The sequence below is a fragment of the Equus caballus genome, chromosome 16 (assembly GCF_041296265.1).
Source record: "Equus caballus isolate H_3958 breed thoroughbred chromosome 16, TB-T2T, whole genome shotgun sequence".
Classification (NCBI taxonomy): Eukaryota; Metazoa; Chordata; class Mammalia; order Perissodactyla; family Equidae; genus Equus; species Equus caballus.
The window spans coordinates 37,954,948-37,969,604 of record NC_091699.1 but is presented as its reverse complement, the minus strand read 5'-3'; the positions used below and the strand labels follow the sequence as shown (position 1 = coordinate 37,969,604).

General features: G+C 40.8%; 1 protein-coding gene across 32 annotated transcripts in view; it reads right to left on the bottom strand.

The window, feature by feature from the left end:
• CADPS (calcium dependent secretion activator) overlaps positions 1-14,657 on the bottom strand; it is a 438,027-nt gene that overhangs the window by 25,801 nt on the left and 397,569 nt on the right. For 30 of the 32 annotated variants that reach the window (XM_070238689.1, XM_070238692.1, XM_070238698.1 and 27 more), the window contains one exon: positions 11,495-11,602. In XM_070238689.1, coding sequence (XP_070094790.1) covers positions 11,495-11,602 — 108 coding nt within the window. Of the gene's footprint in view, positions 1-6,620; positions 7,175-11,494; positions 11,603-14,657 lie in introns of those variants that run through there. The other 2 variants (XM_070238706.1, XM_070238709.1) reach the window with 1 other exon arrangement.

Genomic DNA, 14,657 nt, shown 5'->3' with positions numbered 1-14,657 from the left:
CTATTTTGTACATGGGACACCACCACAGCATGGCTCGATGAGCGGTGTGTAGGTCCATGCCTAGGATCTGAACCTGCGAACCCTGGGCTGCCTAAGCAGAGCACACGAACCCAAATATTATGCCACTGGGCCAGCCCCCATCTCTGGTTTTTAAAATGCCTGTTGGCATGGAATATATCACTACTTTTCTTCTCCCTGCTGCAAAGCCTACCTTAGCATTAGACAAAGGTGTGTGTTAGTTTTTACACTACAACCACTACTGATAGAGATGACAACAACAAGAAGAGACATTTGTGAAATAATTTCCATGTGCCAAGCATTGTGGTTTGTGCTTTACAGGCCTTGCCTCATTTAGTCCTCCTAATCCAAACAACTGGATACTATTTCTACTTCCATTTTTACGGAGGAGGAGACTGAGGCTTGGTAAGGTTAAGTAAGTTACCCAAAGTCCCACAGCTATTAAGTGGTAGACCCAGAAATTGAACTTGGGAGTGTCTCACTGCAAAGCCGATGCTCTTAATGTCTGCTTGATATAACGGAGCCAGTCCCTTAAAAACTTGGAGAGGCGCTTTCTAGTAGAAGGATGCTGCTGTGGTTCATTTAACTGACAAGATCAGAGTTTTGGTTGAAGTGCTGGTGCTCCATGGGAACTACACATGGGTGAGTGTCAAGTTCAAGCTGAGAAGGGTTAAGTGTTAATGATTACTTGGTTTTAATTTTCTAGACCCTGAAAAGATGTTTTTGGATGAAGTGTGTCAAAATGATTTTTTGAGACTAGTTTCTGAGTTTGCCAAGTAGAGAATTCTTTAGAGACACTCATTGGAATCCCTTGGTGAGGAAACTACCCACAGATAACGCTCAAGATTGATACCAAAATTTAAACTCAAATAGCCTATACCATTAAAGACAAAGGATTCTTTTAACCTCCACACTATTGACATTTTCAGCTGGATGATTCTTTGTTGTGGGGCTGTCCTTTGCGTTGTAGAATGTTGAGCAGCATCCCTGGCCTCCGCCCACTAGATGCTAATAGCACCTTCCAGTTTGTGACAACCAAAAACGTCTGTGGACATTGTTGAATGTCCCCTGTGGGTCAAAATTGCCTCTAGGTGAGCAACACTGACTTAGTTCTCCCAAAACTAGTGAGGCACCTCATAACTGGGTTTTTTCTCTTTAACAGGATGTTTTCCTAAGCCAAATAATGAATTTTCTGAACAAAGGGAGTGATAGTTCTCTTCCTTAAAAAGCGATTTAGAGAATGTCACGAGAAAACTCATGAATTCAACTTTGCTTACTTTACATATTATTTTACTTTTCAAAAAAATTTTTTTACACAAAAAATGAGAGGGGCTTTATAACCTGGTTGGCATGCAGATCTGGTAGTTAATAATACCCCCATCCTGGGCAAGACCTAGAGGTTTGTTGGTATAGACTGACGTTAGTCCAGGGATGGTTGGAGAGAAAAATCCTGCCAAAAGCAGTCAAGGCTACCCAACATGGCAAGTGACACCATCACTGTAAGCCTTCTGATGCGGGAAATTCATAATAGAGGCGAATCACCAGATTCCATTAACCGGGTTTTTAGTCAGCTCGGCAGGAATTTAACAGAAGAGGAGGCTGTTAACTGTTCTCTTCTGAACCGGGAATTTAGAATGAATGAAGTATTCAACTTGAGCCTTCTTTTCAGGTTTTTGGACACACAGAAATAACTTGTAGCCACCTGGTGGAAGCAACAACTTTTTTTTTTTTTTAACCAAACTCCGGGTGGAATTATAAAAAGATAAGAAAAGAAAGGCAATTGAGGGAGGCCAAAGCGGGAATCTGTACTGCTGATCCAAGGCACCACTCCAGATCCTTCCCGTGGCCCTGAGTGGGACTACTCTGGGGAGATCCAGTGAGAGGGGCGAAGAGGCTTGGATGTCGCATAAACTTTTCTTGTGATTGAATGAAGCTCCCTAGACATAATCTACTTCTGAGTCTGGCACCACTCCCAATCTAAATGCCGGGGTGATAAATGGACACTTTGTTGCTGTTGCTATGATACACTCATCACCTGTGTGTGGTGGTGGTGGCAGAGGGACATCTGACATGCAGAGAGGTAGGACTCCTTAGCATTAACCTCTTTTCTGGTTCATCCAGATCAGTGATTCTGCCCCCCTCCCCCAGGGCACATCTGGCCATGTCAGAAGACACTTTTGGTCTGTACAACTGAGAGGAGGTGCTACTGTCATCTAGCGGGTAGAAGCCAGGGATACTGCTCAACATCTTGCAACACATCGGCTAGCATCCCACAACAAAGAATTACCTGGCTCAAAATGTCCATAGTGCCAATGGGAAGAAACTTTGCTCTAGGTGTGCTTTTAAAACTGAAGGTTGTGACCTATTAGTGTGGGGTGAAATCCTTTTATTGGTTACCACGGATATTTTTGAAAGATGGAATAAAAAATATCAGGCTGCATCACAGAGAGGGTAAATATTGTTTCATAAACTTTAGTTTCACATGTACGTGTGTGTACACACATAATGGGTTGCAAAGTAAAGCTTGTTTCTCACTGTGAGCTGTGGGCAAATAAGTTTGAAAGTCACTGATCTTACCCAGTACTTGCCAAACTTTAGTCTGCATTTGAATCAGCAGAGGATCTTGTTAAAATGCAGATTAAGATTCATTTGGGCTGGGGTTAGGGCTGAGATCCTGCACCTCTTACAAACTCCCAAGTGAGGCTGATGCTGAGGGTCCACGGACCACACTACGAATAATAAGAACCTAGATGACATTTTAAATTCATTCATTAAAAAAAATCTTAGAGCAAGTGACTGACTCTAGGCATGGATAGACAGTGAAATCTTTTGATAGTAGCCTCTACAGAGCCTGGCAGCCTCTCTCTGCCAGGATGTACTAAATTTGAGGATTTAGTACATCTCGTATCTTGCAATGCAATGTGATAATGTTTGTTCCACAAAATGTGCCTTGGCTACTCTGTGTGTTTGTGTGTGTGCGTGTGTGCACGCATGCGTGCACGTGTGGTGTGTGTAAGAGTCTGTCACTTACTGCCTCCATGCCATAAGTCTGCCACAAGAAAAAAAATAAAAACCTTTTCTAAGACACAAAAGTATTGTGTGGGTCACGTTAGCAAGGATGCTGCGACCTTCATGTAACACAGCAATCAGCCTAGCTTCTTAGAATGATTATTGGAACATTCTCCTCTGGAAAAGAAAACAAATTAACTGTATTCACCAAATGTCTCCTGGAACACAGAAAGCTGTTCTGATAAAGACACTTAGCAAAACTCTTCGTTGCACACAAGCTCCAGAGAAAATTCAAGACTGGTTTTATGTAAGCTTTGCTGAAAGAAAACGAGACCTATTTCTATGAATGGCTTTAGAAGGAAGCTGCTGGATTAGAAAAGAACTACTTGAAGAAATGCCACTGAAATATAAGTCTGTAAGGATGATGCTAACCAAAAATAAACAATTTCTTTTGGATAGTAATAACCCATTTCACACAATTAATACAAAGATTCCAAATCTACTAATGCCCCCTTATATTTTCTGCATGCAGGATTGCTAAAAGCTCAAACCACCCATGCTCGGAAAGAAGCATTACTTTGTCCGTGTGGAATAGAAATGTGTTTCTATACCTGAGACTCAAAAAGCAAAATAATTAATTATCATTCACTGGCTGTGATGAAGGCCATGCGGCAAGACAGGATTCGTATTTGAATCTGAGATTCATTGCAATAGGGCTTCAGAGGCCTCAAAACACTCTCCTTTTGATGCCCTCCCATCCTAATAGAGCTGCCTTTCTGTCCTATCAAAGAACAAAAACCTCAATTATTAATGTCTTATTCTTTTGGCTAAATACTCTGTTAAAATTGCAAATATCCCAACAAGGGCAGCACTAAGCCTTCTTCACTTTAACAGGGGAGGAAAGAGCAAATCTGCTAGAGGCAGACTTGGATGGTGAGAAGTAGGTGGGGGAAATCATGAAGACACTGAGTCTTTGAGGGGCACTGGAGGGTAAAAGCCATGAAGACGCATTTGGATTGTTTTATAATTCCAGATTGGAAAGTTCTTGAGTCTCAGGTTCGCTTCCAAGAACCTAAACCCAAATCCTATGTGTATGTGTGCGTGTGTGTGTATCTGGTAATATATATATATTAAAACGTCATGACTCATGGTGAGAGGGCTAGGTCTTCCACTTCTCTTTTCCCTCTGATTCTGTGTCCAAGTTTCCGTACTCTTGGGAAATGACCCTCCTCTACCGCCCTAAGGCATGGCCCAAGACATGGCTTAACTGCCAGAATTTACTTTGGTACTCAAAATTAGGTGGAAAAATCATCTATCTCTTCTTTCCTAACTCTATTTCCTGATACATTTTGGATTAGTTTTCCTGTTCCAATATCTATAATCACACAGATTCTACAGGCTATCCTAGTTGACTGGAGGATATGCTCTTTACCCTATAATTGAGGATGATAGGGACGAGGTCATAGTTCAATTAAAATTTGATCTGAAGAGTATTGAAAGCTCAGCTTCAGACTGATTTGAAGGGCTTAATTTCAGACTGATAACCTCAGGGAAAATCCTAGTAGAATTAACAAAAGAACCTTCTTAATGGTCTAGGGGTGCGTATGACAAGACTTGGTGCGTAGTCCAAGATTTCACCAAAGCAGTTACAGTGACATAAGAAATACTGGACCGTGGACCTCAGATTTACCCATCTAGCTCAAATCTCTATGACTACATGGAATAAAATCCTTGTGGCTCTTCACATCGTCAACTTGTACCCTGGTCTCTGGATTTCTTGCTGTTTAAATTTTTTTTTAAAGTAGCTTCAGAAATTTTCCTTACATACAGAGAACAGCTTTAAAAAACCCCGATTGAATTATGCTGAGCTACTAATTATGTCTAAAAGAACTACTTGGTTGAATTCAGCTAGAATTTTTTTTTCCCACCCCAAATCAGTTCTATGTTTAGATAGTAATAAACTCCTCCAGTCTGCAGAACAATTCGCACGGCGATCCCTTTAACAAGTCAGGATCGTGAAAAAAGGGCCAGTGCTGGGAAAAAGAAACTCAGCGTGCAGCACAGCCAGATGTAGTGTGTGGCCCTGCATCCGATCCTCGTTTGCACAAACCAGTTATAAAGAATATTTTGAGGACAAGTGGGGAATTTTGAGTATGTGCAGTATATTAGATGAACATTTCTTGACATGGAAAACGAAGATCATTAACTGAAAAAAGCAATTTTGCTTACTTACTTTTGTAAAAAGTACATAATGTTTATAAGTACATAGAAAAAAGATCCCCAAAAATAAACACTCAAGGAATAATCTCTGGGTGCTGGGAACATAATGTTTTCCTATTTTTGCTTCGACGTGTTTTCTAAATGTCTAGAAAGTACACATACTACATCTGCAATAATAAAGGGCATTAACCATTCCCCCCTTCCCCTCCAAAAAACCTCTCAAGTTCAGAGGTTGACTCTGATTTATTTGCTAATGGATTGCGGTTTCATTGAGGGGGTAAGGCTAGATCATTTCAAAATCACTTGCAGGAACAAATAGTTCCACGAGATGATGATGATGATGACAATAAAAGACCTGCTGAATTTTTAAGTATACCAGTCTGCAGTCACTACATTATTTAGTCCTTACAACAACTAAGAAGCAAGTTTCCTTATAGATGGGGAAATCGAGGTTCAGAGAGCCTGAATAATTCCCCCGAAGTTAGAGAGCTCAGAAGTGGCAAAACCAGGATTCCTACTCCTGTCTGGTTCACTTCAAAGCCCCAGTTCTGACTGTCGCTGTTCTGCCTATTTCAGAACTATGTTATAAAAAAAGGAAAAAGGTACCAGGCTGCTGTAATTCTAAGAAGCTTGGGGTTAACGTCTTAAAGTGATAGCGAGACTCTTACAGCACCTTAGGACGGATATGGAGTTTTGTTTAACAAGAAAAAAAGAGATCTTGGAAAAGCAGGTCCACTTCAGTGATGATGATGAGGAGGAGGATGTGATGGTGATGATGGTGGCCGTGCTGGCTAACTTACCTAGTGCTTCCTCAGAGCCCGATGCTTGCACCTGCGCACGGCATTTCACCCTCATAACAATTCCGCGAGAAGGTTCTGCTTATTATCATCTCTGTCATATAGATGAATCAGCTGAGGCTCTGAGAGATTAAATACCTGGTCCAAGGTCACCCAGCTTGTGAGGATCAGGGGTGAAGTCTGAAGGCTCCAGAAGCAAGGCCCATGACGACTACACAACAGCTCCCGTTTGGGTCAGTGCAACCTGCTTACTGCTTATAGAGGACATAACTCAGTAGCTCAGGGTCTGGAATGCCATACGCCTTTATTTTCTTTAATCAGTCCCCTAGAACTGCCACCTGTTATTCTGGTGAGTCTTGTTCCCCTCTCCCCACTTTGTACTTTTGGAAGGCGTTTCCCTCACCTGGACAGTTGGTGATATACCTTCCAGATATAATAACAATGCTTTCCTTGTAGACTGTTCTTCAGTGCTCACTTCCTCAAGGAGGATGAGTCCTACTCTGATATATATTCACATGTATAGTGCTTTTGTAATTTAATAAGGTTATTAAAATAAGGTTATCTGCGTTTCATATATAAATATAGCAAATATATTTTAATAGGTAGAGGTTTCATTTTTCAAATTACCCCTTTAAAGGGAAATATTCACACTCAATTATTGGGCTGACACATAAAGTGGACAAATATATGATTTGATAATGGAACAGTGAATTAAAATCTGTGCAAAGCAAAGAACACAGAGCAGCAGCCTCAGCCGAACCCGCCCGCACTGCCTGATTAAGTGCTTACGAGGTGGTTTGGGAAGGGGCCCTTTGCTGATCTGATAACTGCCACGGAGAAGCCAAATGCAGAGTCAATCTGCAAAAACTTAATCCTCCAGAAGGCAGATTAAGTGTATAATTGACCTATATAATCCATGTATCATCTCCAGTCCAATGTTCCCCGGGCCTGGTGCACAATGACACGGGGCCCAAAGAAAGCCAGTGCGGATGCGGCATTACCACCAATGTGGATTCCGTCCAAGTTCGAGATGGCTTTTTAATCACTCATCTCCGAGCCTGTGAGGTTTAAGCAGATGAATTCACCCTAAGCACATCTCTTTTAATCCCGATTTTCTTCTCAGTCTGTGTCTTCAAGAAGTACAAGGAGGAAAGAAAATAAATTAATTTTTGTTTAGACCTTGAAATCTTAGGTGTTTCTCTTGATGATCTGATCTCTAATTTCAAAAAGCATGTTTTTGTTTTGGGGAAGATGTTGAATTAATCACTAGAGAAGGGGGGAAAGCCATCTGCATGATTTATGGACACTCAAGCTAAAACCACCGTCTTCAAGTTATTTCTTGGGCTTCTGTGTTCCTGCTCAGCTGCTGCTTTAGGAACATGGAGATTATTTCATATCCATGCTTTATATTTTCTTTAAAAGTCAGCAATAATTTTCAAGGAGGCCAAGCTTCCACTTGAGTCCTCCAATAGCATTCTGATTCTCTTTTAAAAATTCAGCATCTTTAATATAATTTAAATTCATTGTTATTGTTCGTATTGGAAGATTCTCTAGCTTTAAATCTCTGAATCTTTTGTTTCAAAATATTATAAACTGTTACTTGGTAGGAACTGAAACCAGTTTGTAACTGCATGTCAGTTTCTGGAAAAAAATTGCAAAAACGCAGATGAAAAAATGCACAGCTGCATATCTGAAATCCTAAGGGAAGAAGTTTGAGGCTTCTTTTCCAATCAGCACTTAATTTTGGACTGGTTAGCTCTTTCTTGGGTGCATTACCAAAATGTTGATAGTATCTTATAGACGGTCTATGGAAATCAATTATATTAATAAGCAGAGAAACTTCCACTGTATTAAAAAGACCTGGTTAGGCAACGTTATGCCTGAATGTATTTCTTCAGTAAACCTAGAGAAGGCTTGTTTGAAAAAAAAAATTTAGTGAAGATGAATTTGGAAAGCTGCTGTTAAGTTACATAATAAAATAGATAAAAATGCAGAACATTAAATATAGAGCCCCAAATCCTATTGCCGATAATCTCCTACAAGCACCCGATTCCAGCCAAAAGTACAATGACGAGGCAGAGAGAAAACCAGCTCAGAGAAAGCGCCGAGGTAGCGTCCTGGTTTACAACGGAAGATGCACTCATTAAATGACCAGCTATTAGTCCAAACATTCTCAGACGCAAACATGATCTAACGCCATCCAGCCTTTTTTATAAGGCACACTCAAAAAGGCAAAAGAAAGGGAACAATACTAAATAGCAAGAACTTAAAGGATTTATCAGGTAAGTAAAACGGAGACTTTGAAACACAGCTAAAAACACAACAGGAACTCTGAGAATAAGCCTCTGAATGACAGATGCCAGCAGGAACTAAAAACCAGAGAATGACACAACAACCAGAATCAACAACCCCCAAACAGCAAACAATCTCCGAGAGATATATATTTTTCCTCATTCAAAATGCTAATTTTCTATTATTCATTTTTGCCATTTATCAAAATGCAACAATTTGGAAGAGAAACTTCTCAGATTAACAAGTTTTTCTCAATAGATTTCTGCCAATTGTTTAGAAACCTGCCCTAGGACCACGATCACTAAGGAATGGTATTTAAAGAACAAGTTTATTGTAGCAAGAAATTTAGGGTGGCAGGTTTCACAGACCCTCTTGCCTTAATATTTCTAGTCCCTTGTTTAGCCTGGTGGACACGAGAGCCTTGCAGAGCATCTACTCAAAGAAATAAACACCATGCTTGAGGAAACAGAAGCCGAAAATAATCAAACATGTTGGTAATCTGATGTTTTGCTGCGAGATTATAGAAAAACAGTAAGTACTGAATTAAATTACTGAGACTGCATGGTAATGAAGCTTTTTGAGAAGCTCTGGGTTTTTCAAATGACAAATGTTTTAAATCCATGACAGATTCAATAACTTTTTTTGCACTACATCAGTTAGGTTGCCTAGCACCAATATTCTGTAAATTAGGGGAGCAGGTTATTTGGAAAGTAAGAAAGTACATGGCAAAGAAATTCATTATCTCTAAAGAAGCTACTGAAAAATTTTTTTGCACAGGGGTGGGAGAGACATTCAGTGAATGCTTGTAATGGTTAAGTCTTTAAAATCAGATACTCAGGGAAGTATAACTATGACTCCCTTAGGAAAACATAACTGTGATAATAGGAGCCTGAATTGTGGCATTTACACAATTTACTGATGACCGTTTCATGCTGGTCAGTGTAATTCAACAAGGGACTAGAAATAGTTGTGAAGTTTTGAACGACCCTAAAAGTAATTTGCTTCCTGAAAAACATATTCTTAGTAATATCTCTTTTCGTTATTAATTCACATTAAAGGCCAGAGGGCTTGAATTTGCTTGTGTTCTTCAAAGTCAGACAAGGCCAGTTTTGCCATCTGTGCTAGTCAAGATTGTACTCTTGCTTTTTAAATAAAGATTCAGTTGCACTTTTCCTTTAAAAAAAGCCATAGAAGTGGACAACTTCAACAAAGCTACCTTAAAAATTTTTTCTTTCCTCGTACTTCTAATTAAAAAAAAAAGAGGGAAGGGTGGGTTATTTGTCAATGAAGCCACAGGCTAAACTGCAGATTAAACATCAAATTCAGCAGTGGGTATCTTCAAGTTTTAGAAAGCACGAGGTTATTCGCACACACACTCACACAGGAACACACACGCACACGCACGCAAGGGCCACACAAAACTGAGAATCAGAAGATACTGATCAAAGGGAAAGAAAAAAAGGCAACCTAGGCATTGAAAAGAACAATCCACAGGCTTCTTGAAAATTTGTGGTTTGGAATTTAATTCAGCGGAGATGGGCAGGACGTCCACACTCCTAACTGCAGACCGGCGGGTGCTGCCTGTCTGTTTTCAATGCCTATTGGATGGGTGGTTGTGCCCAGACATTCTAGGCTTGGTACTTTCATAAAGGCACGCATGCAGAGAAGGGAGAGGCCCCGCTGGTGAGCTTTATGCATGTATGAGGCATTCTCAGTGGATGTGGGTCATGCTAGAAGATGTACACAGGAAGATTATTTGATTCTAATTCATGCCACTTGATATAATGTGATAAAACATTTGACATGAGAGATAAGTTCCATTTTAATCTGAGAGAGGACGGGTGGGAATTAAAAAGTAAGAAGGGTTTTCTCGAAGAAAGGTGATGCAGAGGCAAGAGCGATATTGAGCACAGAAAGGGGATGACTGGAAGAGAAAAAAAGAAAGGAGCCTTTTCAACACACGACGAAAGCAAATGAGCTGGAAGACAAAGCATATAAAAGTCAGAAGCTGCAGACTCGTAAGCGGTGCCAACAATGAGCTCACTTAGCTATGGAACAAACACACACACACACACACAAACTCAATGTAAATTGCTGAACACAATCGCAGAAAAAATATAGAAACACGGATTCCATAGTAGACCAAAACATTAATGTTCGGGCTGGCACTAAAAATACAGAAACCTGGACAGGAGGAGCTCACGCTTCACGAGACAGAAGTAGGCTGCACAATTAGAGCCACACAGAGACAAGTACGTCAGCTTCCATGCACTCTGGCCAGGTCTACACTGGCAAATTCAGTGGAAACTTGAAGGAAAATATCTGGCTAAATTAGGCAGCCCCATCTGCTTTGGCCTGAAAGAGGCAGGCGATTTGAGACCAAAGCAGATTCCTTTTTTTTTTTCTTTTTGCCTCAGTGGCTTGCTTTGGAAGTGCAGATGTAGTCACAGTGGAAATAAGATGGCTTGACAACTATTAACCCTCAGAAATTTGCATTGTCTGAAGTTCCATCTGGGTCTGGCAGCCTGGTATACCTGCTCTCTGTACATTTGCTGCTTCTCCCAAATTTTCAAGTGGGTGGGTGGGCAGGGGGCACCTCAGTTTAGAATCACTACTGACCAAGCAACTCTAACTTAAGTGTTTGCCAAAACCCAGGGCTAACTAAAGATTTCTAGTCTTCCAGAAATAGAATCATCTTTGAAGTGATAACAACGCAACATTTACTGCACATCTGCATTCCACAGCTGGCGTCAGGGAGGTACCACCCCCAGGAGAGGGAGCTGGCCGCAGCCTCCCGGACAAGAACATCTCTCTAAAGCAAGGCCAGATTGCAAGGAGGAGAACCATGACCAAGAAGGGTCTTTGCCAGTTAGAGAAAGCTGCCTCACAAGCTTCGTGCAGGAACGAGCCTGCTTGCTGAGAGGCTCTGCGCCGTCCCACGGATCACACAGATTGGGACTGAGACACGGCCACACCAAAGTGGGTTCGGAACAGACACACAACAGATAAGAGCCTAAGGCAGAGGGAGAGGGAAAGATTTTGTTTGAATCAGGACCAATCCATTTTCTCAAAATGTGACTTATCCTCCTGTCTCTTATTTTGTCACATTTTGGAGGGTCTCCTCCTTGGTCTTCAAGGAGGAGAAGGCATTTACTTACATCAAATAACCTTTCTATATACATCTCCTCATTGACCTTATCACGAAGGACATCCTGAGAGTGGCGGACGAAAGTCACATAGGCGTCGGCCACGTCCATCCCGGGTTTCTGCAAAGAAACAGGAAAACATGAAAATGGAATTTTCAGACAGTGACTCTTCCTTGACCACACATGCATCTTTGTTTTCCCCACCCCACCCCACCCCATCTCACGTTGCCTTTGCTGGTGTTCGAAGCTATCCACAGGAGCTGGAAGCTGTCCATGGTAACAGTATAGCTACCCACAGCCCGGACTGGTAGGAACTGATATTCAAACCTCCTGCTCTTTCCAGAAATAAAACCTGGCTAAGAAGGCAGTTGGGATTATAGGGTGTTATAGATATTTTTTCTAGTATTAATTTGTTTTTCCAGCAAAGACATTCTAATGGATAAATCTTCACTGGATAACTCACTGACATTTTCTGGCTTTTCTTTGGATTGAAACCCCCATTTAAGAATATTCAAACATACCCTGTCCTCCATAGTCTGTCCTTAATATAACATTAGGAAGGTGACAGCCTTCCCCGATCCCCTTTTCCTCTTTAAAAAATAGAGAAAGTGCTAAGTAAAGAAATCATATCTCAATCTACACGCCCTCTTACCCAAGTCACATTTTTTTTGGTTTGTTTAACCTGAGTATGTAGTATTTCCTAATCAGTTTACTCAGAGGAGACGTTCAACCATTTGTCTCTTTGCTTCCCAGCCTTGTAGCCCAGGATTAAAAAATCGGGAGAAGGGAAAGGATTTGATTTTTAAATAAATTAAATTTTCTGGAAAGGTAAGCAGGTGGTTCATCCAGTAGTTAGGAAATGATTTATTGTAAGAAAATAAAAAAAAGAAACTCAGAATGTACACTGCTTGAGATGTCGCAATCAAAGTTATATCCAAAGAAACCAATTAAAACACTATAATGTGGGTCATTAGGAGAGCTGCCACAAACCCCTTAAATTTCCGCAGTAGATATGTATGTTTGCTAATAACTGAAAAGATTAGTTTTCATTACTGTGATTTACCTTAGATCACAAAGTATCATTTCTCTACAAGACGTGACTGTCATGCACTGCAAATTGAAGTTAGTTAACACTTCTGTGTAATTTACAGGGTGAAAATGAGGAAGGTTTGGAAACAGTAGGACTGTATTTTTTTTTTTTCCTGATACAAAGCAAACAATTATCAAGCAAAGGGCCAATGCTTGGCCCCTGGGATGCTAGTAACATTTCTTAACACCTGCTGAAACAATGACAAGGTATTAATTTGAAAAACAATGAGGACAACTCAAAGCCACAGTAGTCAACTGTTACACTTTCAAGCAATTTTCAGCAAATGGATTGAGCAGGTTCGGTGATGGTCCTATAATTGTTGCAGTTTTATGATACGAAACAATGGAGTTTCTCCAATGAGATGTAAGTGATAGCTATCAGTTCTAAACTGGCACCTCTCTCCTTCTCTCCCTTTGGCAGCCGCACATCAAAGGGTATTCTCAGGAGGGATGGGAGCCCTACCTGGGGGACGCGAGAAACTTATTATTATTGTTTCCATTTCTTCCCTGGTGATGTTTGTGGTGGACACAGCCTTTTCCTGGACACATGCAGCCATCTTAGAGCTGAGATTCAAAGCCAAATTCAGCAGGCCTATTAGTAATCAGCAATGTTAGAAATGGTGATCCACAATAATGGTTACTTTCACCACTCCTCTTTCCACTAAGTTTGCTGTCCTCAAGGGGGCATTTAATTTAATTTTTAAAAACTTTGATTAAAAAGAATATATCAGTGTGGTTCATCTCATCCAGGTAGTGAAAAAATTCCATGATTCTCTATCTTTTGACTGTTTTACTTTTCTTCGTAGCACTTACCAATATCTGACACTGAACTTTATATTTATTTGTTTATTTTTTGTCTGTCTTCTTCCACTAGAGCATAAGCTCCACAAATACAGGGACTGGACTTGATCTATTTTCTATTGTATCCTCAGCACACAGAATGATGCCTGGCACGTAATAGGTGCCAGTAAAGATTTGCTGAATGGACAAATCCAGGAATGAATAAGCCCCTGACCCACCTCCTTTTTAAGCTCCTTAGTCACACCACATGGGTTTTTATTGGATCCCTCACAAATTGGAACTTGTGAAAATCATTTAAATATCTTTGGGCCTTAGTCACACCGTCTGTAAAATGGGATTAATAATAGCTCCCCTACTTACCTTCAAGGATTGTTATGATCGTCAGCTAAAATAATGTATGCTAAAACACCTTAAAAGCATAAATTGCTATACAAACATGAGCCACTGTGATCCCCCCCACCCCCCACTCCCAATGTTATATTACTTCATAGCCTTACCTTCCTTTGGAATTTACTTTGGAACCAACAAGAAAAAAGAGGCTTCAGGGAAACCAACATCAAAATAAGACAAAGTCTCTGCATGAAAATGTGCACAGTTTTCTCACAATAGAGCCCTCAGGCCCCGACTCACAACTGTCTTTCTTTTTAACCAGCTTTACATCCAAATCCAACACGTTTGCTTTCCATCCTGTGATGGACCAGGAAGGGGAAGTAGGGACTTGCTCGAACAGGCGCACTGATAAAAGATCGCCATCACTTCTCCTGATGCCCTGCGCTTCAGGGGACGGATGCCAGATTGTAGGACCAGACATGTAGACCAGCTGACCGCTGCAGCCTGGGACTATCAAGGGAAGAGGCAAACTGGCTCTAGGCCTCAGGAGGCCCCGGGGAGAGGGGTCGCTATGTGGCCCCTGGGGAAAGACATAGTCACAATGGTGATCCTCAGTTATCCAGAAATGGTTAAAGTACGGTCAGTTCCCTATTTAAACAGGCAGCGAAGGATGTGTAACGCAGTCTAAGAAGATTTCCAACCAAAATGGTTAAAATAAAGACTGTTCACAGACAAACTACCTAACTTGCAGTTATACGCGGAAAATATTCTTGGCTAAATGACTGGTTCTATTAGACAAATTAGGCTTTATACCACATTGCCATCTACACACAGTGGAAAGGACTCTAGGTGATTGTTTTAATATCTCACAATTACATTGTTTATTTTAAACATGGCTTGGGCAGACTGATGGAATACGATGTAGATTTTAGAAGCATATTAAACAAACAACAAA